Genomic DNA, 26188 nt, shown 5'->3' with positions numbered 1-26188 from the left:
TCGGCCCTGCCGTCGGCCACCAATCGGCAGAGAGGACGCGCCCAAGCACGGCCCGCCCCCTGGGACGACTGAGACTTTGGATTGGTCCGTTAGTCTACGTCGTAGCGCCGCTTCCTCTCTGATTGGCAATTCCGGTGCGGGACGCCCGGCTCGTATTGGAAAGGGAGGTTGCGAGGGGCGGGGCAGCGCGAGGCGGCGAGCGCGGCGCGGGGTGAGCGGGCGGCTGGCCGCGGGGGCGCGGTGCGGGGTGGGCGCGCGGCGGGCGGGGCCCCGGGCGGGGTCGCGGGTCGTCCACGCCGGCGAAGCTCGCGAGCGGGCGGAGGGCGCTGCGGGGCCCGCGGCGGTGCGGGCGGCCGGCGGGGGGTCGCGCGGAGCCGGGGGCGGGGGCCGGCCCTGGAGCAGGTTCGGGTCCCCCGGCCGCGCCTTCCTGCAGGCTCCGGCGGCTGCTGGACACCCACGTCGCGGCCCGGAGTGCGGCTGGGCCGGTCCGAGCTCCGAGCTCGCTTGTGGGACCCGCTGCCCCGTGAGTCCCCTGAAGCGGGAGGGAGGGAGCCCGGGGACAGGGGCGTCCCCGCAGGGCTCTCCGCAGCCCCACGGACCCTGACGCTCAGGCAGACCGTGGCTCCCCGGGGCGGCTCTGCGCCCCTCACCCAGCGGCCGTGGTGGTCCCTGTCCCCCCTAAGCGGTGACCGAAGCGCTCCCGAAGCCGCCGGTCGGAGAAGCACGGGGCCCGGAGGGCTGGCTCAGCCCCTACCCCTCAGGGAGGCGGGGGTCGGGGCGCCCACCTGCCCCCCAGCCCGTGGTCACGCTGCTGGCCGGTGCCCTGCTCCCCCACCACGAGGCTCGTCTCCCTGCCCCCGCGACCTCCCGGGCTTTCCCCGGGTCTAGGGGAAGGACACGCGCTTTCTCCGGAATTTGTTAACAGCGGGCTCGGTGTTCCGTCCGGGTGTTCTGTTGACCTGGAGGTGGTTGGGGGTGGTACCTCCCTGAGTCTCCCCTTCCCGGTCTCCGCCTCGGGACTCCTGGAGCTCGTCACCCTGCCCGGCCAGGAGGGCGCCCGCGGCTCCTCTGACAACTTCCTGCTGCTTCTGCAGCGGACACTCTTGCTTGTTTCTGTCCTTAGAAATCTGACGTCACACCTTCCCCACACTCAGGGCACCTCTTGGAGCGGGTCGAAGTCCCCGTCACCTCTCCCTGTGCGTAGCCGGCCCTAGGGCCCTGCGTTTAGGCGCCTCTTTCCGGCGGAGACTCAAACATCCTTCTCCAGTTTGTGGTCCTGGCGGCCGCAGGGGGCCGGGGCCTCTGCGGTGTCCTCACCAGCGTCCCCCACGTTTGTTTCAGCCCTGGCCCGGGAGCGCTGCCGCAGGCCGGGGTGCGGCCCGGAGCGTGAGCGCCTTCCTGCAGCCGCGGTCCTGATCACAGGGTGGGGTCACGCCTGGGCATCAGGCTCCGTGGCCATCCCTGACCAGTATCATCAGTTCTGGGTGCCAGACCTGTTTCCCTGGGTGGCCTGCAAATGGGACGGTGCGAGTGACGTGGTTCTTGGAGCTCTAAAATCAACGTGGTGATGTCTACGTCAGTCACACCCTGAGCACTGCCAGGGCCAGTGACCTTCCCCTCAGTGGAGGCCTTGCTGGTAGACGTCGACACTGGGTCGACTGAGTGGCTGCGGGCCTGGGCCTTCCTGCACGCCCCGCTGCACTCTCGGCCTCGCTGCTCTGGGGGTCCCGGGCTGAGTGAGGCTGCCAGCAGGGGAGGGGGCGGGCTTACGCTCTGCGGCATTTAGGGCTTGGGCCAGGGAAGGGTTACCGGCCAGGGGACGGGCGGGGCAGTCTCCACTGTCCTCCTCCAAAACAGCTTGGTGGTTGTGGAGCTTCCAACTCGCGAGCATCCTACAAGATTCAAAATTCACTTTCCCGGAGGAAAAGTGGATCTGGATCTCTTTCCAGATCCTCCATGGAGACACAGTTGGGGGAGATGGAACTGGAGAACACAGAAGACACTTCACTCCCGCGAGCGCCGCACGCGTGATCTCCACCTGCCTGTGTCGTCCTCTCCAAAGAGGTGGGTCCAGGCAGGGTGCTCGCCTGGACACCGGGTCCCCGGGCTGGGCCTCGGGGCGGGAGCACGTGCTCATTTCTACCCCTCTGCAGGGACTGGAGCGGGCCTGCCGTGGATGGTGTGGGCCTTTAGGACTCCGGTGACCTGGGGGCATTTCTTTAAACACATCCATCTGTGTGTTGGAATGCACGGTTTATTTTATTTTATTTACTTATTTGACACAGAGAGAGATCACAAGTAGGCAGAGAGAGGAGGAAGCAGGCTCCCCGCTGAGCAGAGAGCCCGACGCGGGGCTCGATCCCAGGACCCTGAGATCATGACCCGAGCCGAAGGCAGAGGCTTTAACCCACTGGGCCCCCCAGGCGCCCCTGGAATTCATGGTTTCTAAGTTACCAAATAGTTGCTCAAACAAACGCTTTGCCTTAGGCTTACCTCGGTGGTTCTCCTGCGACCGTGAAGCCTCTCCTCCAGCCTCGGGGCTGACGGGGAACCCGTCTCACAGAAGACTGTGTACCCAGGCCACCCTCAGTCTGCTGCGCTCGGCTTCTGGGCACTTTGCGGTGACAGCGAGCACGTTGGAATTCGTGTCCCTGGGAAGTTACACACCTTTGTGGTCAAGCCCTTGAGATGGATTTGGGTCAACTGGACCTGAACCCCAGAACCATCGCCGCCGTCAGGAAGGGTACGTAACTGATGTTCGGGTCAGGCAGCTGAACGAGACGCGCGCAGGGGCGCGTGCACAGGGCACACGACGCAAGTCCACAGGAGTGCCTGTCCAAGTCCCCTTCCCCAAGACAGCTGGTCCTCGTCAGTGACAGATGCTGGAGCACGCTGCGGGTGTTTAGGGGGTGTGTGTGTGTGTGTGTGTGTGTGTGTTTCATCGAGGGCCTTTTTAAAGTTAATTTTATTTTCAAAGGAAATACGTGTTTATTGTCTAAAAAGTGAGAGGGAACCCCGCACACCACTTACGAGTCTCTTACCGATTTCTTGTGTTTGCGGTCGGATTTCTAAACGTGTGGTTGTGTCGCCGTGCTCAGTCTGTCAGCGCCAGGATCACTCACAGGGTATGTGTCACGTTGATGGCGACTGGCTTGCTTGTGACCCTGCTCCTTCCACTCCCCCCCTCACACCTGGAACGGTTTGGGCCGTTGGGGTTTTGACTGGGGACGGAACAACTGCTGCTGAACTGGGAGGCTAAGACCGTTTCCTTTCTTGTACCATCTTTGTTCTTTTCCCCCCGAGTTGTGAGTTGCCTCCCCTTTTCCAGCGCTGTTTTTGCGTACGTCTTACTGCCTTTCCCCTCGTGGTCCGCTATGTCCATCAAGGACCCGGCCCTCGTTCTTGAATGCTCGAAGGGCTGGACAGCTCACCCGTCCTGTTTGTCTCCTGGCGCACCCACCCGGCTGCCCTGCACCAGCCGGGATCCTGGGCTCCCTCCGCCCCTGCCGTCCCCTGGGGCGTCCGCCGGGGAAGCGTCAGCATCAGGATGCTTCTTGGTCGTATCACACGGACGCCTAAGGACACGTGGGCGCCGGTGCGGCGCGCGGTGATGTCCTACCCGGGCGCGGTCTCCCGGTCCTGTTTCTTCGTCCTTGGCTCTTGGTTTCTTCAGAGCCCGTGGGTGGTTTGGCTTTGTCTTCCCTCTCACGCAGTCTGTCTGTCTGAACCGCAGCGTCCGTGCGTGCTTACCTACGGTAATTCCTGGTAGCGTGGGGTTGAGTCTGCCTTATTACGCGGAGCTGTTTTTCCTGTTTCTTTTTGTGGTAGTTTCCCATTTCTGGCTTCTTCTGGATCGACTGGGTATATTTTCAGCATATTTTTTTTCTACTAGTTTGAAGTATTGTATTTATCCAAGCTCAAAATTAATTTATGCACTCTCCTGCCCAAATACCAGACCTTTTGGACACATTCACTCCGTAACGCTCCCCACCCAGCTGCTGCCCACTGGCATCGTAACCCTCACGGCTGCTTTGCTGTTTGTCCCACCGGCCATCCCGCCTTCCCCACCATGCCAGAGGTCCGGTACCAGGGATGCGTGTTTGGAAGCCGGCGCAGCTTTCCCTCCTGCGCCCCTTCCCTCACGCATGGTCCTCACCCTGCCCTGGGATTGTCCTCTGGCCTTGCCTTACCTGTGGGCCTGCCTGGCCACAGAAACCCCCTTTCTTGAGAGGTGTTTCCGGGGTGGGGAACTGTGGCAGCCACTGCTCCGGGCCCTCTGGAGAGGCCCCTTATCTCTTGCGCCTGCTGCTCCTGCTGTGACGTGGGACACCCCCCCCCCCGGCCCCCTCCGTCTTCCTTGTTGTCATCACACTTTACCCAGGGGCTCCCAGAGCCTCGGGGAGTGGACAGATGGGCCTGCCCGTCAGGTGCCTGGATTTGGAGGACAGTAGCCCTGAAAATACCGGTTGTCGTTGCTGTGTTGCCTTGTATTACTGTAGTCTGAGCCCGTCCTGTAATTTATTTGTATAATTTCAGCCAAATTGAAGTCGGCGAAGGAGGTTTTGCGTTATTCCGGACCAGACTTGCAGAGACTGACCAGCCTGTCCAGCCTCGACGTGCAGCAGCTGCTGAGAACGGCCTCGTTACAGCTGCGCGGCAGCGGCGTCTTCACAGGTGGGCGCGGAGAGCGTCTGCTCTGCCCTGGTGCCTGCGGAGGACTGACTGCAGGCCTGGGTCACAGCGTCAGGGTGGGGACCTATCAGGCGGACGGGGGAGCCTTGGGGACCGTCGCTTCGGAGAGTCAGCTCTGGGGCCAAAAGAGATGGGACCCGGCACAGGGGTGCGGGAAGCAGGGCTGAGTGGGCTCTTAGAGCCCAGAGCCTACGGGTGCCACACGGCACTGCCGCTAGAAGCTTCCTGGCCAGGACCACCTCCTCCCTGCCCACCGGCACCCTGCCCCCACCCCCTATGTGACCGAGGTCCCCCGTCCTCCCACCACGTGCTGCCTGACACCCCCTGCGACCCCCCTGCGTTCCCAGCGCTGCATCTGTACCGGCAGAACCAGAGCTGCCCCGCGCGGTCCCAGCGCCTGAGCCTGGGCTGCCCCGTGCTCGACGGGCTTCTCCGCGGCGGCCTGCCCTCCGACGGCCTCACCGAGCTGGCCGGCCCCAGCTCCGCCGGGAAGACCCAGCTGGCCCTGCAGCTCTGCCTGACCGTGCAGTTCCCGCGGCGCCACGGGGGCCTGGAGGCCGGTGAGTGGCTGCCCCCCGCCGCCGAGGCGGGGGACGGAATTTGGGGGGGCCCTGCCCAGTAGCTCTCGGGGGGCCACACTGCACTCCACGGAACCTGTGCCCGACGTGCCTCCGGGGTCTTCCCAATTTCCGCCTTCCTCTTCACATCTGCGAGTGGGGGCCCCAGGGCCACGGGCGCGGCAGCCTGTCCGCTCTGGGAGCGGCCCGCTCACCTGCTCCTGCTCGCTGGTGGCCCGCAGGGCCGGCTCCGGCTGGGCACCGTCCCCTTGCAGGCTGCGGGCCTGGCCCGAGGCTTCCTGGGCCCTCGCTCACACGCTCGTACACACGCACTCACACACACATACACACTACCAGGCTTCACACACGTGCTCGTATACACGCGCTCACTCCACCAGGCTGCGCACACGTGGCTCATACACACGCTCATATACATGCTCACACCACCAGGCTACACAGACACACGCTCGTACACATGCGCTCACTGCACCAGGCTGCGCACACACGCTCGTGCACACACACTCACACCAGCAGCCTGCCAGCCATCTGGGGCACAGAGGCAGAGACCCGGCGAGCGGTATTTCGCTCCTCCACTTCCGGGGCAGGCGTGTGGGCTGGAGCCCCAGGGTAGCGGGGGCTGGACCGGGCCCCTTGCACTGCTCGCTGCACGGGTGACATGTGCACAAGCGAAGCGGCAGGGGGACATTCTCAGGCTGCCCGTGCAGGTCTCCCAAGCGCTCAGAATCTACGTTGTTTTTACCAAGCATGAGGTAACCAGGGTGCACGTGACATGGCTGCCTCGCCGCCCGGCACTCCAGGCTCCCTCCTGGCCACACCACCGTGCTCACCCTGCTGCCTGGACAGGCTGGGCCACATGGTGGGCTGGGGACGCGGCCGGGGCCAGACCTCTGGTGCCGGGAACACACACCGGTCCGTGTGGCTGCGGGCGGGGGCACGGGCCGCCCGGTCTGCAGTCTGTCCCACTTCCCGTTAGCACCGTGAACTGTGAGGGACAGGGTCCCCCGGCCACGGGCAGGGCTCTCCCGACCATGTGTAGTGGCTGCTCCCACCAGAGCCGGGTGTTTGTGTGTCACTCTTGTCCTTACGTCTCTGGGCGAGGGCACAGCCCAGGAGGGCCTAAGGGGCAGGCGCCTGGCACTGGGGCCGGGTGGATGCACTTGGCCTCGGAAGTGGGTCGTCCGTTTACCCCACGAAAGCGCCGCGGTGATTCCAGACTTGCGTCTGCTCAGAGATGAGCTGGGAGCCCCCCACCCCCGTGCTCACCAGCACGTCCGCTGGGCTCAGTGGGGGGCTGCGCCCCAGACAGGCTGGGGGTGGAGGGCAGGGCTGGCCATGCAGTCTGGACCCCGAAGGTCTCCCAGCCTGGTCTCCTTCACTCCACGGTGGTCTGCGCCGGTCTGCCCCGGCGGGGTCCCTGCAGATCCATTTCCTCCCGGACGGGTCACGCGAGCAGTTACCGTTGGCGTCTGTGTCCAGGCTGGGTCCGTATTCGGTGCAGGCCGGATTGGGGGTGTGGGAAGGGCACTGCAAGGGCGGGTCCTCAGAGCTGCACCCGTCCTGGCGCCGGAGCCCCGAAGATGTCCCGCAGCGGAGCCTGTGCCCCATTCCGAGACACGACAGGCCCGGCGTGGCCCCTCAGCGGCCTGCACGCTCGCTCCAAGCCGGGCATGAGGCGGCCCTGCTGCCGGAGAAGCCTGCCTCGTCCACCGCTGGCCTGGGGGGTGCGGGGGTGTCTCAATCCACCGCCACCATGCCACCCAGGGACTCTCGGTGACAGCCATGTCACATCACGTGGGCTGCCCTGGAGTTCAGGGGGCACGGAGCCCCCCACGTCTGCCAGACAGAAGCGCGCCCAGAACCAAGAGCTGGCGGACATGAGGCTGTGGGGAGCCGAGCTGCTGGGTGGCCGAGGCGGCTCTGGGGATGGCAGTCAGACGCCGGGCCGTGGGCCGCCCACACAGGTGTCTCAGGGAGGCACGTCCCCGAGGCGGCCCCGAGGTTACCAACATTAAATGTTGGGTCCAAGATGCCCATTTTCCTGACAAAATAACTCCTTTAACCCAGTGAGATCTGAAAGCCCTCATCTTGTCAAGGATGCCGAAGATCCTCCAGACTTGAATCCTGCACTTAACGGAGCCTCCCTCCCCCGGCCCGCCACCGTGCGCTGCGGCCACCCCAGAGAAGCCGCCGCAGCCTGTCGCGGGTGAGCGCGGCGAGGCCCCGTGCCCTTCCCAGCCGCACGCCCAGGCGGGTGAAGGGCCTTCGGAGCTGCACACAGACTCGGTTCTGCTCAGAAGCTCCCGTCCAGACCGCTCCCTGCGGACAGGCCAGTGCGCTCACTCCCGGCGGCCCCGGAGCAGGCAGCGTCTCCGCCGAAGTACAGTCTGGAACGTGCCCAGAGAGGTTAAGGAGAGGCTGACGGTCAGGCGCTCGCTCCGGACAGATTGGGTGGTTCTCGTCCCGCCACGCATCCGTCCGCAGGCCTGAGATTCTGCTGAAACACGGTTACATCGGAGTTAAAAGTCAGGCACACACGGGGCGCGGCGTGTGCTGTGCGTCCTCCGGCTCCTCCGGGTCCCCTGCCCGGGTCTGTAGGGACCGATGCAGGTGAGGGACACAAAGGTCCGCTGGGGATCCTGGGGGCCACGGCCAGTGCTCCACCAGACACCGGCCATTTCATTTTTTAAAAGAGGAGACGGGGTTCGCATACCATAAAATCAAACGTACAATGCGGTGCTTTTTAGTGTACGCACAAAGCCGTGCTTCTGTCACGACTGCCTAATTCCAGACCGTTTCACGGGCCTCCCCACTGCCCACTGGCGGCGCCGGCTCGGCTTCCCACTCCAGGGACTCGCCCGTTCGGGATGTCTCGCGGACGTGGACTCCTGCGTCGTGGCCTCCCCGGGCTCCCCTCTCCCGGCGCGACATGTATACGGTTCTGTCGGAACATGTCATTTGCCGCGTGCCCGGGCTTCTGTGGCCACCGCTGCCCTGAGCATGAGCGTTCACGGCTCTCGGGAGCACACGCACGCCCAGGACCGTGCGGTCCCGTGTGAGTGCCACGTCCGAGCGGGTGAGGGGCTGCCGGACGGGTGCCAGCCCCGTCACGTGCTGTCCTCGCCGACGCGGGACGTGGGGATTTGAGCCACAGTCGTGGGCAGGCGGTTGCGTCCCACGGTGGATCTGATTGGCATTTCCAGTGACCCGGGACGTCCGGCCTCTGCTTGTGGGCCCGCCGGCCCTCCGCACGGCTCCGGGGGAGAAAGGTCTGCTCAGGTCCTTGCCTGGCTTCTGATTCGGGGTGGGCTTTGTGGTGAGCGTGAGAACTGTGTGCGCTGCGGCCGCTCGGGTCCTCCCGGGTGCGGGGTTTACAGCGTCGTCTCCTCCGTGTGGGTCGTCCCTTCGTTTCCTTGACGGTACCGTGTTGCTCGGGTCCGGTTTCTGCCTTTGCTCCCCGGCGCTGTTGTGTCACGTCTGAGAAGCCGGGGGCGCGGAGGCTTCCCCGTGTCGTCTTCAGAGCCCGGGGCACGTCGGCAGCCCCCGCGCAGGCCGAGGGAGGAGGGTCTGGTCTCGTCCTCCGGCTGCACTGACCCGGCTGTCCCAGCGCCACTTGCGGGAGAGACTGTTCTTTCTGTCGTTGAACTGCCGGGGACCTTGGTTGAAAATCTGTTCCCACCAGCGCTCAGGTTGACTTCAGACGGCCCCCGGTTCTTTCTCGTTGTGGTCTCGGGGTCCGTTCCCCGTGCGCGGATCCAGGCCTGGGCCGGGCGGCTGCCCCCGGGTGTCTGGGCTGTCAGGAGCCCGGGGCCTGCTGTTTGCTCGCCCGCTTTTCCAGTCACACACAGGCGTGCTCGTCACCGTATGGCCCAGGATGGCGGGAGGAGCCCTGAGTGGGGCCTCAGAGCGAGCAACCCCTTGTGTGTGGGGTGGTGGGGGGGGCGGTAATCGCCAAGAGGCCCCGCTCACTTCCACTCGAGATGGGCCGGGGGCAGGCCCCGGGGGTGCATCCTGTCAGCAGGGGGCAGGGTGTCCGAGAGGAGGGGCCCTTTGCCTCCCCAGGGGCCGTGTACATCTGCACGGAAGATGTCTTCCCCGACCTGCGTCTGCAGCAGCTCATCGCTCAGCAGCGGCGCCTGCGGACGGACGTCCCGGGAGACGTGGTCGACAGGATGAAATTTGGCGACCAGATCTTCATCGAGCACGTGGCCGATGTGGTGAGTGTCACTCTGGCCCCAAGTTCCAAGGGGAAGTCAGTCCAGTGGGAGAGCCACACTCGAGAGCCGGGCCACCCCATGTAGCCGTCAGCAGAGAGGCCCGTGCCACGGGCCACACGTGTAAGTCCACGTGCTCGGGTACTCGAAATTCAGGTCAGACTGGGCATTCTGGAGGACTCGTCCCCCCACCCACAGGGAGTGGGGGAGGGCAGCCCATGAGCGAGGATGCCCAGCACGCCACCTCCAGACCCTGACGCGCGCCCCTGGCCACGGCCCTGTGTTCCCTTGAAAAGGCCGCAGCTGCGGGGGACCCCCTCCCACCGCCTCCTGCCCTCCGGCCACCCCGCGACACCCATGGCCAGCCGTCCCAGCCAGAGCAGTCTGTGTTGGGTCTTACTTCTGCCTCTGACCGAGCGGAAAGCCCTCTGTCAGGACACGGGAGCCCCCCTCAACCTGGCCAGGACCTGGCAGGCCCCCAGCCCCAACAAGCCCCTCGGATGGCTGACTGCCACCTGGCCACAGCACCGGGGGGCGGGGGGGAGGGGAGGCCAGGTCTGGAAGCATCACCAAGAGACACACCCCTGCCTATGGACAGATAAAGAGTGCGGGAGCCCTCTGGGAGAGGGCCGAGGGCCAGGGGCTCAGGGCGGGTCCAGCAGGCAGGGAGAGCGGCTCCAGGGCCCGGCCAGCTTCCGCCTGGCGCACTAGCTGGTGGAGGAATGGCCGGGAGGGGACAGGATCGCAAGGGAAGGGGGGAGACTAAACCAGCACACCAGGAAAGAGTAAAGCAGGCCTCTGCGTGGAGGCCTCCCCGCGCAGCCCGGCCTCCTGAGCACACGGCTCCCCCGAACGTCCGCTCGGCTGGAGGGAGCCCCCAGATCCCAGTGGGCCTTCCCCCCACTTAAGGATTGTTATAAAAATTGCAAAGAAAGGATAAGGCATATAAACTTTTAATTTTTAAAAAATTTACAATAAAGGATCTCACACATAGCTTGGGGAAGTAACACGGAACGCTGTAGCCCATGGGCCCACAGCTGCAGCCTCCTCCAGGGGGGGCCAGGACACGGATGGCCTGCGGGTCTCCCCAGAACCGCGGCCCAGGAGGGAGGCCACGCCCACCCCGTCATCCTGTAGGGGCCGAGCGAGGCCGTGGCTTTGCAAGCGACACGCAGCCCGCCAAGCAGCGCGGTTATTAGTAGGACTGTGCGCGCCGGGGCCCGGGGACGCGGGAGACGAGGTTAGTGCTGCGGGCTCCCAGCTCCAGGCCCTCCAGCCTCGGTGGCTGTCCTCTGGCCGTCACAGAGCTGGCTCTGGCTGCACACGAGCAGCATGGTCCTGGGTCTCCCAGGCTGGATGTGGCTTCACTGCGAGAGGAGACCGCAGTCAGGGCCAGGGCCACCGAGACCCATGGTGGCCTGAGTGTGGTTCCAGAAACAGCTCAGAGCAGAAGGCTCGCACCGTTTTGCCGTGTCGCCTGGCGGGGGGCTGGTGGTGCTGGTAGGCCCTCCCTTGCTGTGGGGGACAGGCTGGGGCACCCGTGGGGACAGGGGGGGGGGGACTCACATTACCGCTGGCGTCCTCGAGACCACTGCTGCTGCTGTCATTTTCCACAAAAAGAGGCTCTACTGGGGATGCCCTAGAGACAGAAGCATAGAACGGGGTTTCACTTGGTACACAGCCAGTGTGTGGTCACCTGGCACCAGGCCCGGAGTACAAGCCAGCAGGGCAGGTGGCCCCAAAGGGACAGGCCTGAGGCCCCGGAGGATGGGCAGGGCTGGCGGGGGGCCTTCTGCACCTGCCCCCCCCCCCGGCTTGGGCACAGCCCAGGGGTCTTCCCAGTAGAGACAGCTCCACCCCACTGTCTCCCTCCTCCCTCCACGGGGGGTGGGAGGGACCCTGGGCATGGGGCAGGGCTGCCCCCACACCTGCCTGACAGCAGTATGACCCCAGGACCATGGCGGTCACAAGTCCGCCTTCCGGTGGGGCTGCATCCAGTGTCAGTGCCTGGCATGGGGCCACGGGAGAAGGGCAAGTCACGGTGATGGCCCGGGGGCTGTCGACCCCATGGGGGACTTGAGAAGTGGAAGGGGATGGACATGAGGGGTCCCTTGGCACAGGGCAGAAGGGGAGACACGGGCGGCAAAGGCGGTGACACCATCTACCGTCGGCTTGCAGGACGCCCTGCTGGAGTGCGTGAGGAAGAAGGTGCCTGTGCTGCTCTCTCGGGGGATGGCCCGTTTGGTGGTCATCGACTCCGTGGCAGCCCCGTTCCGCTGTGAGTTTGACAGCGCGGCCTCGGTCCCCAGGGCCAAGCGTCTGCAGGCACTGGGTGGTGCCCTGCGCTGGCTGAGCTGCACCTTCCAGAGCCCAGTGCTCTGCATCAACCAGGTGGGCGCCCTCACCAGCACCCCAGACCACAGACGGCCTCAGCCGATCGTTTAGGGGAGACGCTGTGAGGGGGAAGCAGTGCGGTCTTCGCAGCAATTGACCCCGGTCTACATGTTCCAGGTGACAGAAGCCACAGAGGAGCAGGGCGTGGCACCTGGGCCACAGGGGTGAGCGGAGAGGGGCAGGAGGGCAGTGCGGGGCAGTGGGACTGGGACTGGGACCCTCATGGTTCTGTAAGTAATGACTGGGCTTGTCTTCCATCTCAGCCCCTGGGACGAGCGCGTCTCCCCGGCTCTCGGAATGACCTGGTCCCACCAGCTCCTGATGAGGCTGATGGCCAGCCGACATCGCCTGGAGGAGGGGCGGGGCGCCGCGCCTGGCCGCCCGGACCGCACCCTGAGGGTGCTCTTCGCCCCCCACCTGCCCCCCTCATCCTGCTCCTACACAGTCAACGCAGAGGGAGTGCGAGGGACTCCGGGGACCGAGTCCTGCTGACCCAGCACCCATGGAGTGCATGGCCAGATCGGTGGCAGATGCTGGCCGAGCCCTCCCCGCTCTGCAGGCACCAGGGCCTGACAGGGACTCGGTACGCCCATCGCCTGGTCTAGGTGGGCGACCTCCACCACGGCAGGGAGGCAGTGCACACAGAGGAGCCCCCGGCGAGGCCTCCCCACGGTGGGTCCTGCACCCCTTCACCACATCTCATACTCTGCTGGGCTCTGGCCTAGGTAGTAAGTCCTCCCCACAGCTGCGGGTCCTCTCCACCGCCCCTGGGGCGGTCTCGGGGCCACTGAGGCACAGAAGTCAAGTAACTTGGCCATGATCCTGTCTGGGCTAGTGCTGGGAAGACAGGCACACGCCTGACCCAGTACTGGAGGTGGAGGCAGAGGTCCCTGGAACTGGGCAGACTCTTTCTGTTTGGACATTTTCTAGAGCAGAAACATTTGTAATTTCTATCCCATTTTTAAAATAGTCTGTGGCCCTCAAAAGGTCAGGAATGGCTGGTATAAATAGGAAAAAGGCCTTTTAGGGTTGCAGTTTTATAAAAGAGCCTTTGTACAAGTGCAGGAACTTCACAGCAGGAAATAAACAATTTTATTTTTGTAATTAAATATAAACAATCCCACATTATTTTCTAAGCAAATCACACTAACAGCGAGAAAACTACGATAGAAGACTGTATGTACACGTGCCAGACGGGCCTCCCCCTGGGGGGGCGCACACCACACACGCTCGTCAGTACTGGGGCCCCCTGCCCACCCATCCCAGAGGGACGCCCCTGCAGTAGCGCGGTCTCTCGGTGACACACGCGGCCTGGGCCCCGCACCGTCCCCTCCATCCCATGCTCTCCTCAAGGCTCGTCGCACGGGCCTCGCAGACCTGGCCTCCCTCCGGGGGGTTCTCCCCTAGGACAACGGGGACAAACGTGGAATAGTGCACGTCTTTCTGCCTGCCCCAGGCACGCCCCGACGAGACTCCCTCGGCTGACGGGAAGCTCCCCCTTGGTCGCTGCTTCAGCGCACTCGAGTTTTCGGGAGTTTGAGGCCTACCCGGAGCGGCGGTCGGGAGCAAGGGCAGACAGACACGTCTCAGAAGTCAGCCTCATCTATGCAATGTGCCTCCAGAAACATCCTATAAAGTTACAGTGATGGACGATACATTCTGGGAACCGTAAAGGATGTTTTGGAGCAATATCAGTATGTCACCATAAACGCTGAATTTCTCTTACATGATATTTCTAGCAGCTTTCTGAACAAATGACAGGAATTTCTTAATTCCAGGAAATAACAGACTCCCTCCGATACCGTAAACACAACGCGAGCGCCACAGGCTGCCAGGCCGGCTGCCGTGGGTAAGTCGGGAGGGTCAGGAGGCCCAGGCCCCCCACCGCTTCTCCCGCTTTGACAAGCCGTGGAGGGGGCTCTGCAGACGGTGGCCAGCTCCTGTCTGTCCTCTGGCCGGGGGCTCGAACTGGACAAGAAGCACGTACAGTGGGTGCAGACTCGCACTCTAAGGGTCCCCTCACTGGGAAAGGAAAACATTGTGGAGGAGGGACAGCCACCCCCACTGCTGCTCTCTTGGAGAATGTTCGAACCCACAAAGTAGGGATAACGGGGCTCATTCCGTTTTGATGCAAGTTCAGAAATCAGACATCACAGATTTCCGGGCAGCAACCCCAGAGACATGGAAGTTTCGATGACCTGGGTTTCGGGAGGCCATCTGGCTTCCCTTACCCTGGCTACGTTTCCTCACAGCCCCACAAGGCAACGTCAGCCTCAGAGAACCAAGGGCCAAGGGCTCCCAGGCGGGGAGGGTACAACAAAGGCTCCGCTGCTGAGAGTGGGACGTTAAATCCCGTTCTCAGCCCCACGTACTCCAGACACGAGTGTCACTAAGGGAAACGCATTAGGTTTCCAATGCACCAGATCAGCTTCATGGCCTGAGAAGAGCACTTCGGACAGAGGGGACAGGGCAGCCCCCAGGGCCCTCCCCACCGGCCACACCATGCCCCAGCAGCCCCTGCACCTCGAAGGGAAGCGAGGACACGGCTCTGCTGTTCTCTAGGCTTGAGCATCTCACAACCCATCCTACGTGCAAACCAACACAGGAGAGCATTCCCGGCCCATCAGAAGCGGCAACGCCGGACAGTCGGGCGCTGCGGAAAGCGGGGGCGGCCGTGGAAGCCCCCCAGCCAGACCCACGGGCACCTGCAGGTGGAACACAGAGCACCGATCTCTGGGCAGGAACAGGCACACGGCCACACCATACCGGCGCGCAAGGCCACATGCTCCTGTGGTCTTAAATGATGGGACGCTCCGCAAGTTCCCAGTCCGCAGCCCCCAAAGGACATGTGTAGTATCGGGGGACCCCCAGGAAGACCCCTCACACGTACCCAGGCAGAGAGCAATTCAGGAGGAAGAGGTGGCTGGGGACAGGCAAAAGCATGTGTCCTGGCGGTGACACCACATAACATTAAAGTCACAACCTGCAGCATGTCACCGGGAAGCACCACGTCTCCTAGACCCCCTCCCCTGCAGGCTGCATCTCCCTGCTCCCGCCCGCTGGCCTGGACGTCCCCCTTCTCACCGCCACTGCCATCTGGAGTCACAAACCCCGTCATCTGCTCAGAATGTTCTGAACCTACGAGGGAGCCTCACGCAGCCCCTCCCGGGAAAAGCTGCAGGGTGGACCGGGAAACGTTCCCGTCAAAACCTATCCCGTGCTACTTAACACTACAAAGAAAACCTTTTTAAAAAATAAACCCACATCCCTGTGTGCTTGGCTCAGGGGCCGACACGGGAACACGGGCTCCGCAGGGCCGGGCGTGGGAGCCCATGGCGCACAGGGCAGAGCGCGTGGAGTGGGGACTCAGCCGAGACCCAAACCTACCGGTGCGTCACCCATCTCTCCCGCTCCCGAGCACCCACTCTGAATTCCGGGGGCGCAGCCAGAGGCCATCAGATGCATAGTGTAGAAGGGTGCAGTGTGAGGTTCCAGAGTCTGAATTTACAGCCTTAATACAGTGTGAACATTTACAACGGATCCTGGTGTAGTAGCAGAGAGTATAAGCATCCCGGGAGCAGCGGCCGGTTCCCAACAAGCTGCAGCCACCTGCCGGGGCCTCCGCGCCCAGCCGATCTCACGCTCACACTTCGGCCCCTCTTGGTCGCTAGTAGCGCTGACAGCTTAACAGAATTCGGGGCAAACCTCCAACAGGCAGCAGACAGCACTAGCTAGAAAAGGAAGCAACCCCGAAGGGGGAAGCCCCTGCTCAGTGGGGAGGGGCGTGGCAAAGCCCGCGGGCCTCAGTGCTTCCTTAGTCTCGGGGGTTCTAGCTAGCTCTGCCTCGACCCTCAGTGGGCCAGGTCAGTGTGGCTGGCACTCAGAGCTCGCGAGTCTGCCAGACAAGTATTTCGTTCCTGCGTGAAAAAACAAATGAAAAAATTACACTTCACCCGTACTCCAGAGGGCAAGGATGCCGGCGAAAGGGGTCTGAGCACTAACCATCATGGCAGGACACCTCCTAAGTCAGCGCTCGGGCACCGTGACGCTCCCGGGCACAGGCCAGCACTGAGACATGAGCACGGGACCGCTGGGAAAACCACACCTTCCGCTCTCATGAGCAGGCGTGCTCTGGGCGCAAGGCCCAGCGCTACCAGCACCTCACGTCTCCCTGGGGGCCTGGCAGAAAGCACCTGGGAACAGCCAGCTCCTGAGGTGCTGGAGGCTGAGGAGGGAGGCCTGCGACCGCCAGCGAGTGTCCAAGAGGTGAGCAGCCGGACCGGGGCTGCTAAGAGGTGCAACGGCCAGGAATTCTGGTCACTGGCGGACGAGCAGTAACCGCTCCGTCACAAGGCTCTCCCTGCCGGAAGTTCGGCTGCCGGTTCAGCTGCCTGGTCCGCCCGGCACCCTTGGCCGCACCCGGACAGTCACACCAGATGTTGAAAGAAATGGAACATCAGAATAGAAGGGCCAACGGTTTTAAATGTGAAGGGGACAGGTTCATGCAAGCCTTGGGACACCAAAAAAAGTGCTCGAGACTGGGTGTGAAAGTGACAATATGTCAGTTACATTAGTAAAGGTCTAATAGTTTTAAAACACCGAACAACAGCTTAACTGGACAATGAATTAGTTACAAACTTACCAGAAGCTAAAAATCATACAAATTAACAATGCACATTAAGTGGCCAAGTTTTGATACTACTTTATCAGAATATTTAAATTTTAATTAGCTTAATCAAACTATTTAAAGATCGCGAATATGTTGAGAATGCTCATGACAGGCACATTCCCACAATTCACGTAATCAAATTAACGCAGAATCCGGAAATATCATTATGCCACCTAAGACCCAGAGACACTTAAGTGTCCCCAAGGCCGTCGGAGGTGGCAGTGGTGCCGGGAAGGGCCTGCGGCTGCCCAGCGAGCCTCGGCCAGGTAGTCAAGGGCACTGAGTGGGGCAGGGCTCCTTACTTGGAAATGGTCTTCAGCGGCCTTGCCACCCACGTTAAGGACATTCAGGGAACTGGCCCGCTTCATGCTGTGAACAGGGCAGTGGACATGCAAAAGGACAAACCAGCGTGTCAGTCAACCAAGAGCAGCAAACACAGCAAAGACACCCCTCCAAGGCCTCTGTCACCGTGGGGGAGTCCCTGGAGCCATCCCTCATGGAGCATGGGCCTTTATCTCACTGGGACTGGGGTGTCTGCCCAGTTCTTAACATGGACGCCCCAGGCGTATCCGTATGTAAACCCCAGTAGAGAAAAATCAGTTTCCCTGCATCTGTCTCAGCAAAGTATTGTCTGAAACACTGTGTGTAAACCTCACACGTGGTTACACGTCCCCCGTGTGACGCCTGGCTCGCGGAGGAGCTGAGCAGCTCTGCCCGTCCAGCCCTCTGGCTGGGCCTGAGTCTGCAGGGCACGTCAGGTCAGTTTTAAGAAGGGAGCCTGGTGCTTCCCCCAAAACTCACCGCTCACCCTAAGTGACCATGTAAAAGACCTCTTGAAGCTCCGTGTTAAGATCTGATACATATCTATATGCTCGTGTACTTTATATGTTTTTATATTAAAAGGAAACAATTTTTTATTACCCAAATAAATTCAGAAGCTAGGATTTCTCTGCTTTCAAACCAAAATTTAAAACAAATTTCGTGGCTTTACCTTCAAGGAAATCTAGTAATTTAAATGTGTATTTACTTTTTTCTCCCACTTGACACCTTTAGAATACCTGATGAACTATCCTGCAAATAACCTAAAGCCTGAACGCAATGGGGGCCAGCCACGTTACCATTCTCGCCTACCGCCAAGCAGGCAGGCCCTCCAACAGAAAACCACCCTAGCTTTGAAAGATTAAATAACTGATATTCAGGATTCTTTCCAAACGTCTCCAACAGGAACTACAACGGTGAAGCAGCTTCGACACGAGCAGTGCGCGCGAGCATTTGCTCTGGGAGCTGACGCGCGGTGGTGAGGCTCGAGAGCGCACATGAAGGGTCAGCACGACCAGATGCGTCGGCGCGCCGGGAACGGGCACGAGGGCCCAGGTCCCCACCCGAGTGGCCGCCAGCACCACGGGCACCGCGTCCGGCAAACGGTAGCTACTTACCAAGTTCTCACTGAATGAGCTCCACCAAAAGCAAAGCCTTAATTCACTTAACCTCAAGTAAAATTCACTCCCAAAATTCCCGAGCCAGGACAAACACAAACACGACAACCCCACAAAGTCTACGTAAGTGCAGCTAGATCCTGCACAAGCTTCCTCTACACAGCACTACTCAAGAACAAAGGAAAAATCAAACCAAATCACACTGGTGCACTTGCACACTTAATTCTTATTATTTAAGTGGCCAATGGACTTTTTCTAAGAGTTATAGAAACCTCTTCCTCACACTCTCTTTTCCTTACGAGACACAAGTAAAAACAATTTGACCTTGCCGGCAAGTCTCCCCCTGGCACAGCGAGCTAGCTACATCCACACCCCTCCCTTCCACCGTGGTGAACAGAACAGGAAAAACACCAACTTGGGGGTTCTCAAAATGTGGTCTTGGACCAGCAGCGCTGGCACGAGCTGGGAACTTGCTAGAAAGGTCAGTGGTGTGAAGGGTAGGGGGTGCAGGCCCATTGCACCATAAACTGAAGGCTGGGGCCCCAGCGGTCTGTTCAGACCCCGTCGGAGATGCTGATGCTCAGGTCTAAGAACCACTGGTCCAGTGAATACACAGTAGTCACTCTTACCTGGACAGATGACTCAGTTTTATGCATTTTATGAGACAAAATTCCTAGAGCCGTTGATGTTTTAATCAAGTTCAGTGAGGGACCACCTCCAGTATTACACATGATGACGTGCGTGCACGCGTGTGGCCAGCCCCACGCCGGGGAGCGCTGGCACGGCTACGTCACAGCCGAGACGGAAGGCGGCACAGGAGGGAGAGACAGAACTGAGCTCTGTCACGTGGGAAGGAAGGGCCATGTCACAGACTTAGTGCCAGAACTGGACTCTGCATTTTAAAAAGCTTCAGAACATCCAGATCCGCCAAGGGCCACAGCGTGTCTGGCCTGGAGGAGCCAATCGATGGTGCATGGAGAGCACCGTGGGGACAGGTCACTTCCGCACATCAGATCCAGTCCAGGAACATAAGCTACGCAACTGTTCAACTGTTTGTTCAGATCCTTGTAACGTGGCCAGAAAACAAACAAAAAACAAAACAAAAATGGGGCAGAGAGTGACCTATGATTTAGTTCTGTAAATATTTTAAAACAAGCACTTTATCCCAAAGGCAATTTCCGTTCCCGGATGCACATTCATCCATCAGGCGGCAGGCTCTGGTGCCGAGAGCAGGACAGAACAACAACAAAAAAAGGACAGGACGGCAGTCTGCTGCTCAGCCCCACATCCTTCCAGAAGCCCCGGCTGGCTTTCAACACTGCATCTCCCAGGCAGTTTCACAACAAACATGTGGCGCTCACAGACTCCCTCTTCAGAAACGGGCTTGGAAACGCCCTTGAGAAGCAGGGTGACAGCCACCTATACAAATCCAATTCCTCGTCCTGCCTCACACGCCATCAAAAAAATGTGTGTGTCCACCAGCAGAGACACCTGGGGGCACAGGGCGGACAGCAGACCTGGGCCTCTGCTCCCCAGCTGGGGGGCTGAGCCTGCAGGGCAGCGCTGGGGGGCCCAGGGGTGCAAGAGGCAGGCCTTCACTGACAGAGACCAGAGCGAGACGGGACGCCCCTCAAAATGACACAGCAGGCGGCTGGAAGAGCAGCGATCTCCGAAGGGGTCTCCGACACGCTGTGCGAAGGGGCCCCGATTCCCAGGCCGGCAGCGGGAGACTCCTTGCCCGTGGATGGGGAAGTGGAGTCACTTGGACAACGGAGTTTTACTCAGACTCAATCTTTAAAAAGGAGGCACCACTTAGGCATTCAGAGTTTCACAAAACAGCTGACAAGAGTGCCTCTGTGAGAAACGCATCCCAAACAAGATGCTGTTCACGCCAGAAATAACCCAGAAATGGGGGCAGACTGTTAACACTCCGCTGCATCCTGCAAAGAACAGAATGCCTCCGACCCAAATTCCTTTGACAACTTCAATGTTATTGTTCAAAAGACTCTAAGACTCGTGAGTCTAACTTCTTTTAAACACACGGAAAATCCGGGCTGTTGTTCTCAATTCCTAAAGGAACTCCTTCCACTCCAGTTCTCCAACTACGGTCCTACTTAAAACCATTACTCTCCCTGAATTAATGCCTGTGAGTCTCATACAGTCATAGCTACCGTACGATTTTAAAAAGATTTTAAAAGCTAATTTTAAAGGATTTACACTAATTTAAAAAGAGAAGGAACAGCTATCTCGAGTCACCAAGTGAACGTGCTCAGTGTTTTCATACAAAGCTCCCACCGGTGGATGCTACGGCTCTTCTGAACGCGCAGCAACAAAACCGCAGAACCGCACAGGTCGGGAAGGCCCCCGCCCCTCCAGCCTCTGCACGGAAGCTGCACGGTGCTTCTCTGCCAGCCCCAGAGGAGACAGACCGGGAGCCGCTCCAGTCCCCGGGCCGGGGACGTGAGGAGCAGCGGGGACGCCGCGCGGCGGGGCGGTCAGCAGGGGCTGCAGGGAGATAGTTACCCGGGGTTCTTTGGGTCACTCTCTCGAGAGCTTCCTCCCTTCAGCTTCCTAACCAGCTTCTCACTGCTGCGTCTAATTGAAGCCCGGAGTTTGCTAAAGGAGCCACTGCGCTTTAAAGATCCCGTGCCGTCCTGAAAGAGACGTGAACACATGTGAGACCGCAGACGGCCCCGCCCTGGCCTCCTGAGAGGCGAAGCTGAATGCAAACAAGAGCTCACATCACGGTTGGCCTACTTGTCTGTGACCTGCTGGCAATACGGTTGCTACAGAAATTACGTTTGCCGTGTCTATAAATACACTTTAAATAGAAATCTACCCACTTTAAATTTCAGTCAAGACAATCCAATGATCACGAAAACCTCTGACCAGGAAGAAGTTCAAACAAAAAATAATATCCCCAAAAATCATATTGCTGTTTTGAAAGAAAAGGTCACACACGGAAAAAGTCTCAAGAAAATTAAGGCTGCTTCTTGGAAGATCATCCAAATCAAATTCCACATTTAATAAAAACAGAAGCATCTGGTCCCCATTTAACAGTACTGGACCCACACCAGTGAGGGCTGACAGAGTTTTTTTTTTTTTAACACTTTCGTGTACAGGCAGCACTTAGGTGTACCGCTTCTTCCGTAAATTTCACGTTTACTGAGGCATGTACGTGTGCGTTCTCTGCACCCGATGTGGGCTTGCGCTCACAGCCCCACAGATCAAAAGCCACATGCTTTTCCGACTGAGCCCGCCAGGCGCCCCTTCGGTACATTTTAAAGAAGTTTTATTAAATGTTGACTGTAAGTGTGGTTGGAAATTAAATAAAACGGTCATTCCATACAGTAACTGAACCCCCCTGACACCTCGTAGGAGGTGTCCAGCTGTCATCGTAAGTGGCCCAGGCACTCAGTGAAACATTTGGCGGTATCTGGGTATGAAAATCAAAAACCAGAGTTTGAAAAACTGTGTCTGTGAGCAACTTTTATTCTCAGAATGAATCACTCAGTGAGATTAAGAGCAGTCCCGTTCCTTCAAGAAGCTACGCAGTGCCGCATTCCACGGAGAGAGTGAGACGTTCTACCGGGCAGACAGACACCAAGACACGGGTCAGTTGGAGTGAGTTTATTAGAAGTTAGAAAGACACAAATCACTGAACACTTAAAGATTAGTGGAGAAAAGCAAAATTGCCAAAATGTCACAGAGACTACACAGCAAATGCTACTTGAGCGAGATCCTAAGGGGAGAGCCCGGGGCACGGGCAGCCCCGCCGGGTCTCAGAGGGCAACAGGAGCAGCACATGCCCTATTCCTACGGCCTAGCGAGTTCCACGGTCACTGTCATGCCACGGCGTTAACACCTGCAGGAGACTTCTAACTACCTTTGATCAAAGCGAACGACTAATCGCTCTTAATTCTTAAACTCGTGTATCACACAGTAAATGGTTTTTATTAACACAGTTGATAGTAATTACTAAGTACATATCTGGCAAAGCTACATGTATACAGAGATAAGGAACCCCCCAAAAAGGACAGCAGCACCGAAAGGAATGGCCAGTCACAGAGAGGTGGCGCTCTGACAAGAATCCTAGGGGGTTGCTAAACACAGCAGTCAGCACTGGAGAGAGAAGGAAAGCTGGAGGAGGAGCCGCCCGTCATGCAGGAGACAGTGGGAGCGTCACATGAGGCAGCTAGGCCTGTCAGACAGAAACGGAGAGAGAGAGCCCAGTGAGCCCGCTGTGAGAACAGAGCCAGCCCCCACGGAACGCAGCGTGGCTTACAGTATTTCTAGGTCACAGATCTCGGCAGTGCTTCTCATCCCTTTAGTATCCGGGATCACCTTCCGCCTGCTTCTATCAGCCCAGTACCAAGAGGTACTGGGGCCGTCTGCTGCCTTTTACTAGTCACTCTTGTCATCAAAGTAACACTCCGCGCCCAGAGCGTGGATTAGCACTGTGCTAGAAATCTCCAGGATACTTACTATCACGAGGTCCAGGAACTGTACAGAAAGGAGATTCCATATTGAGAAACATCGACAGTGACCAAAAGATAAAGGCTGCACATAAGAAGAGGCCGTTCATCAAACCTTTAACTTCATCAGAAATCCTTTCACACCCCTGAACTCTTGTGGAGTTCTCTCTGACATCAGAGAGGACGTTCTCTTAAGAGCTCTAACCGTTTAGACAGTTCAAAAACTTGAAAAAACCAATGACTTTAGTCTTTAGCACATTTTAAACATGCAGTTGATAATCCAAAATAAGATTAACTCTAGAAAATGGATTTCCAGAGGCAGCAGTGCACCCCGGGTCTCAGCAGACCGGAACCCCAGTGGTCCCGTACGGAAGCCCCGGATAGCAGGGGCCGAGCCCCCGCCCGCTCTGACTCACCATGGGACGCTCAGCAAATCATTTAACCAGCCCGAGCTTCATTTTTCTCATCTTTAAAATGGAAAAATAAGATTTGTTACCAACTCCCCGCAAATGTTGGGAGGACAAGAAAACATAAGTTCTTGTTGCTCTTTCAGAGAAAGGACATTAAACTGTTAATTCCACAAACAGTACAATTCTGCAGTTCGTTTCAGAACTCGCTACACTACAGCAGTGCTCCTTATCCCTGCCGGCCACTCAGCAGACTACGGGGGAGTGACCAGATTCCGGAAACACTTCATGTGGGACACACACAGGCTCCCCCGGCCCCATCCCTCGCCCCACAGCAGGTGCACAGGAGCTGGGCTCTGGAGGCAGCACCTGGCTGGGGAAGGGGGGGTGGGGAGCAGGCTGCCCACCCCCTTCCTTGCACTCACCCTCCAGAACCAGTGGGAGCAACAGCAGAAACCCACCCCAAACCCCACCCCAAACCCGGATGGATTTCTATTCAGTAAAAGCTGGAGAGTTGGGAGGTCTCCCACATTCTACCTCTTTCAAAAACCGTCTACTTCTCTCTGTTGCCAGGAAAGAACACTTAACATCAGAGAAGTGGGTTTCGGAACAGAAATGAACACTGCAGCGTATAAGCTAAGAAACGAAAGGCAGTAACTCTTTGTTCTTTTTCTTTGTTAGACTCTAGTTGTCTTCCTAATACAATTTTTTAAAAGATTTTATTTAGTAAAAGAGAAGATTTTATTTATTTGGCAGAGATCACAAGCAGAGGCAGAGAGGCAGGCAGAGGGAGAAGCAGGCTCCCCACTGAGCAGGGAGCCCGATGCAGGGCTCGATCCCAGGCCCAGGGATCACGACCCCAGCCAAAGGCAGAAGCTCAACCGACTGATGCTTAGGAAGGCGCCCCTTCCTAATAGTTTTTAAAACTAACTCCGTTTCTAATTAACAGTCTATACTATCCCATCCCTCGGTCATCTCGGGCATGAGTTCAGTGTCTTTGGGAAAACAAGCACTCCCAGGGTGCAGGAGAGGCAGGCTCCTCCGGAAGGGCCCTGCTGGGAACTGGGAAGTCAGGAACAGTAAGGACAGAGTGGAGAAGACGGAATGGAGGATGTGATGCTTCCTGGGGCCCTAGTGGGACAGCTGCATAATGGCACAGCTCAGGAATCCCACACATACGAGAGGCCCAGACTCCAGGGACGTGGCCACAGCCCTCAGAGGGGATGGCAGCCATGTGCACAGCGGGTAAAGTAAAGGGAATCCAATCTGGCCAAATAGGATTCCTGCGCACACAGCATTTCCATCTTTAATGGGACCAGAAGAAAGAACTCAGACTTATCTTGACAATGACTTTCAGCTCTGTGTACTTTATACAAAAGTAAGCGTGAGGCAGTTACATTTTCCAGTCCTTTAATCACCATCTTAATGGTATGTACTTAACAGAACTGCACTTCCCTAAAAACTTGATCAGAAATTTCATATGAATGATTACAGTATATTTAGTAACCTTACTTTTCCAGTATTTTAACAGCACAGAATTCTGTGCGGACCCAGACTCTTGGCAGCCGCAGGGCACAATCAGAACCCAGGCCGCCGGACCTCCGCCCACACTGCCCCACTGGTTTTCATGTTACTTCTGAATGCTGGGACCAACCTCACCCACTCACATACCCGGGTTCCTGCACACGGCTATGCCAACAGAACGGGACTGCTGTCCTCCCCACCGCAGGAGCGCCTGCCCCACAGGGTAACACAAGGCTTCTCTATGTGATAGCAGTTTTTTAACTTTTTTTTTTAAGTCTTTTTTTTTTTTTTTTTTTTTAGTTTTTTAACTTTTTAAAGGACACCGAAATCCTTTTTTAAAAACTTAAAATCTAATGCAGAACCCCAACATAAGATACAATCCAGGTGGCACTTTCTCACTGTAAGCGTGTGACAAGTTCTTAGAATAACATGCACCAGTGAGAACCGTGAAGCCACCTTTAGAGAAGGTGGGTCTAGCCTCGGCACCTAAGCTCCCAGTTTGTTCCCAGTTGGTCTGGACGGCCTGGCACCCAAATCGTGCACAGGTAAATGACTGCGGGTGGCAGCCGCTCTCAACCACATGCCTCGTCACCACACGGAACGCCTTAACTCCCACTCTGAGGGCCTGAGTCGCTCAGTCTCACGCCAGGGCAAAGCCTAACATGGGGGCGCAGGGCAGACATCCAGGCTGAAGGCGACAGCCACATGGGGCTCTTTCAGCTGCAGACACCTGCACCTCCGTCAGGCGGACTTGAAAAAAGTCCTGCTGTGCGTACTGCCTGTATCGCCTCTTCTTAAACCATCACAGTACGCTCTGAAAATCAAAGTCCGGCCTGAAGTCGGGAGAGCTCAGCACCACCTCCTCAGAACCTGCGAGCCGGGCCTTCCCGTGAAGGCTGGGCCGGGCCGGGTCTGAGCAGGGGCCACAGGGGCCAGCGGAGGGCACAGCAGCCCAGGCGCTACCCCAGGGCAGTTCCGGAGTCGCCTGCTGCTTGATCTCAGACTCTCTGGGAAGAAAGGGCCCCTTCTGCGCCTTAAGGGAAGTCCGGAACACTGTACGGGATGACCTAAGATCTGGGATCTACGTTTTTTCATCCCGTGGACCACCGCCACCCACCGATAAGCCCTGCGATGGCCTCTGGAGAAGACGCAGAGCCTCTAGTGTCCAAGAGTCAAGTAAAAAGGTGTCCAAACCCCCGTGTGAGTGTGCTAAGTGAGCATGTCCAAAGCGAGACAGAAAATGTGAAATGGAAGGAGGTTCAAGAATGCACTCAGAGGAGGGATGGCTTCTGCCCCCTGCATCCATGATGCTGGCGGCGGGCTGGCAGGAAGCCCACAGGGAGCTGCCTACCAGCCCTGCCCACTGGGCGGAAACCAGCTCTTCCTCACCCGAGTCTCAGCCCTGAAGACGGTAACAGAACTCTGCACTGTAAATTATTTTATGACAGGACTGACCTAGAAATACTGTCTCAAGGAAAAGCTCCTCCAGAACCTCATTCAAGAGAACCAAAACCTGCAGCCTGGTGTCTACAGACCAGGGAAGGGATGCGACCCTCTACGCGAGGCATGCAGGGCGGCAGGAACCACAGGGCAGCACAGTACACAGTGTGGCCAGGCGCGGGAGAGAGGAGGCCTGGCCGTCGTCGTCGATGTGTTAGACGACTGCCCGCTGGGGGAACGGTAAAGCAGATGCTGATTGGTTGTCTTGGCACAGGAAACACCAAAGCAAGGCAGCTGCCAGATAAAGACGGTCAAAAAGACGCTCTCCCTCAAATTCTGACCTCTAATGTTATGTAGAAAAT

At 58.7% G+C, this 26188-nt stretch overlaps 2 protein-coding genes across 23 annotated transcripts in view; one reads left to right on the top strand and one right to left on the bottom strand.

Annotated features, from left to right (window-relative positions):
- Nucleotides 1-184: 184 nt before the first annotated feature.
- On the top strand, nt 185-12981 carry XRCC3 (X-ray repair cross complementing 3). Its single transcript, XM_080809354.1, has 9 exons — nt 185-211; nt 1950-2064; nt 2488-2743; nt 4537-4674; nt 5040-5252; nt 9330-9484; nt 11660-11872; nt 11993-12039; nt 12139-12981. Exons 3-9 carry the CDS (start codon nt 2689-2691, stop codon nt 12365-12367), a joined length of 1050 nt encoding a protein of 349 aa, XP_080665480.1. The 5' UTR covers nt 185-211; nt 1950-2064; nt 2488-2688; the 3' UTR covers nt 12368-12981.
- The window catches only part of KLC1 (kinesin light chain 1), a 61633-nt gene continuing 45861 nt past the window's right edge, over nt 10417-26188 (bottom strand). For 4 of the 22 annotated variants that reach the window (XM_080809350.1, XM_080809334.1, XM_080809352.1 and 1 more), the window contains exons 14-16: nt 20504-20634; nt 11048-11120; nt 10417-10848 (exon numbers count right to left, since the gene is read on the bottom strand). In XM_080809350.1, coding sequence (XP_080665476.1) covers nt 10846-10848; nt 11048-11120; nt 20504-20634 — 207 coding nt within the window. In that variant the 3' untranslated portion in view covers nt 10417-10845. Of the gene's footprint in view, nt 10849-11047; nt 11121-12947; nt 15793-16846; nt 16914-20503; nt 20635-22040; nt 22182-22871; nt 22923-26188 lie in introns of those variants that run through there. The other 18 variants (XM_080809333.1, XM_080809348.1, XM_080809347.1 and 15 more) reach the window with 7 other exon arrangements.

This window comes from Martes martes (genome assembly GCF_963455335.1).
Source record: "Martes martes genome assembly, chromosome: 7".
NCBI lineage: Eukaryota > Metazoa > Chordata > Mammalia > Carnivora > Mustelidae > Martes > Martes martes.
The sequence above is the reverse complement of the archived record's forward strand: the minus strand, read 5'-3'. Positions and strand labels throughout refer to the sequence as shown.

Bases quoted from the DNA above. Each gene is read 5' to 3' on its own strand.
- XRCC3 (XM_080809354.1), top strand. From the start codon at position 2,689: ATGGATTTGGGTCAACTGGACCTGAACCCCAGAACCATCGCCGCCGTC. The intron at 2,744-4,536 runs GTACGTAACTGA...GTATAATTTCAG, and splicing joins CATCGCCGCCGTCAGGAAGG to CCAAATTGAAGTCGGCGAAG. The intron at 5,253-9,329 runs GTGAGTGGCTGC...TTGCCTCCCCAG, and splicing joins CCACGGGGGCCTGGAGGCCG to GGGCCGTGTACATCTGCACG.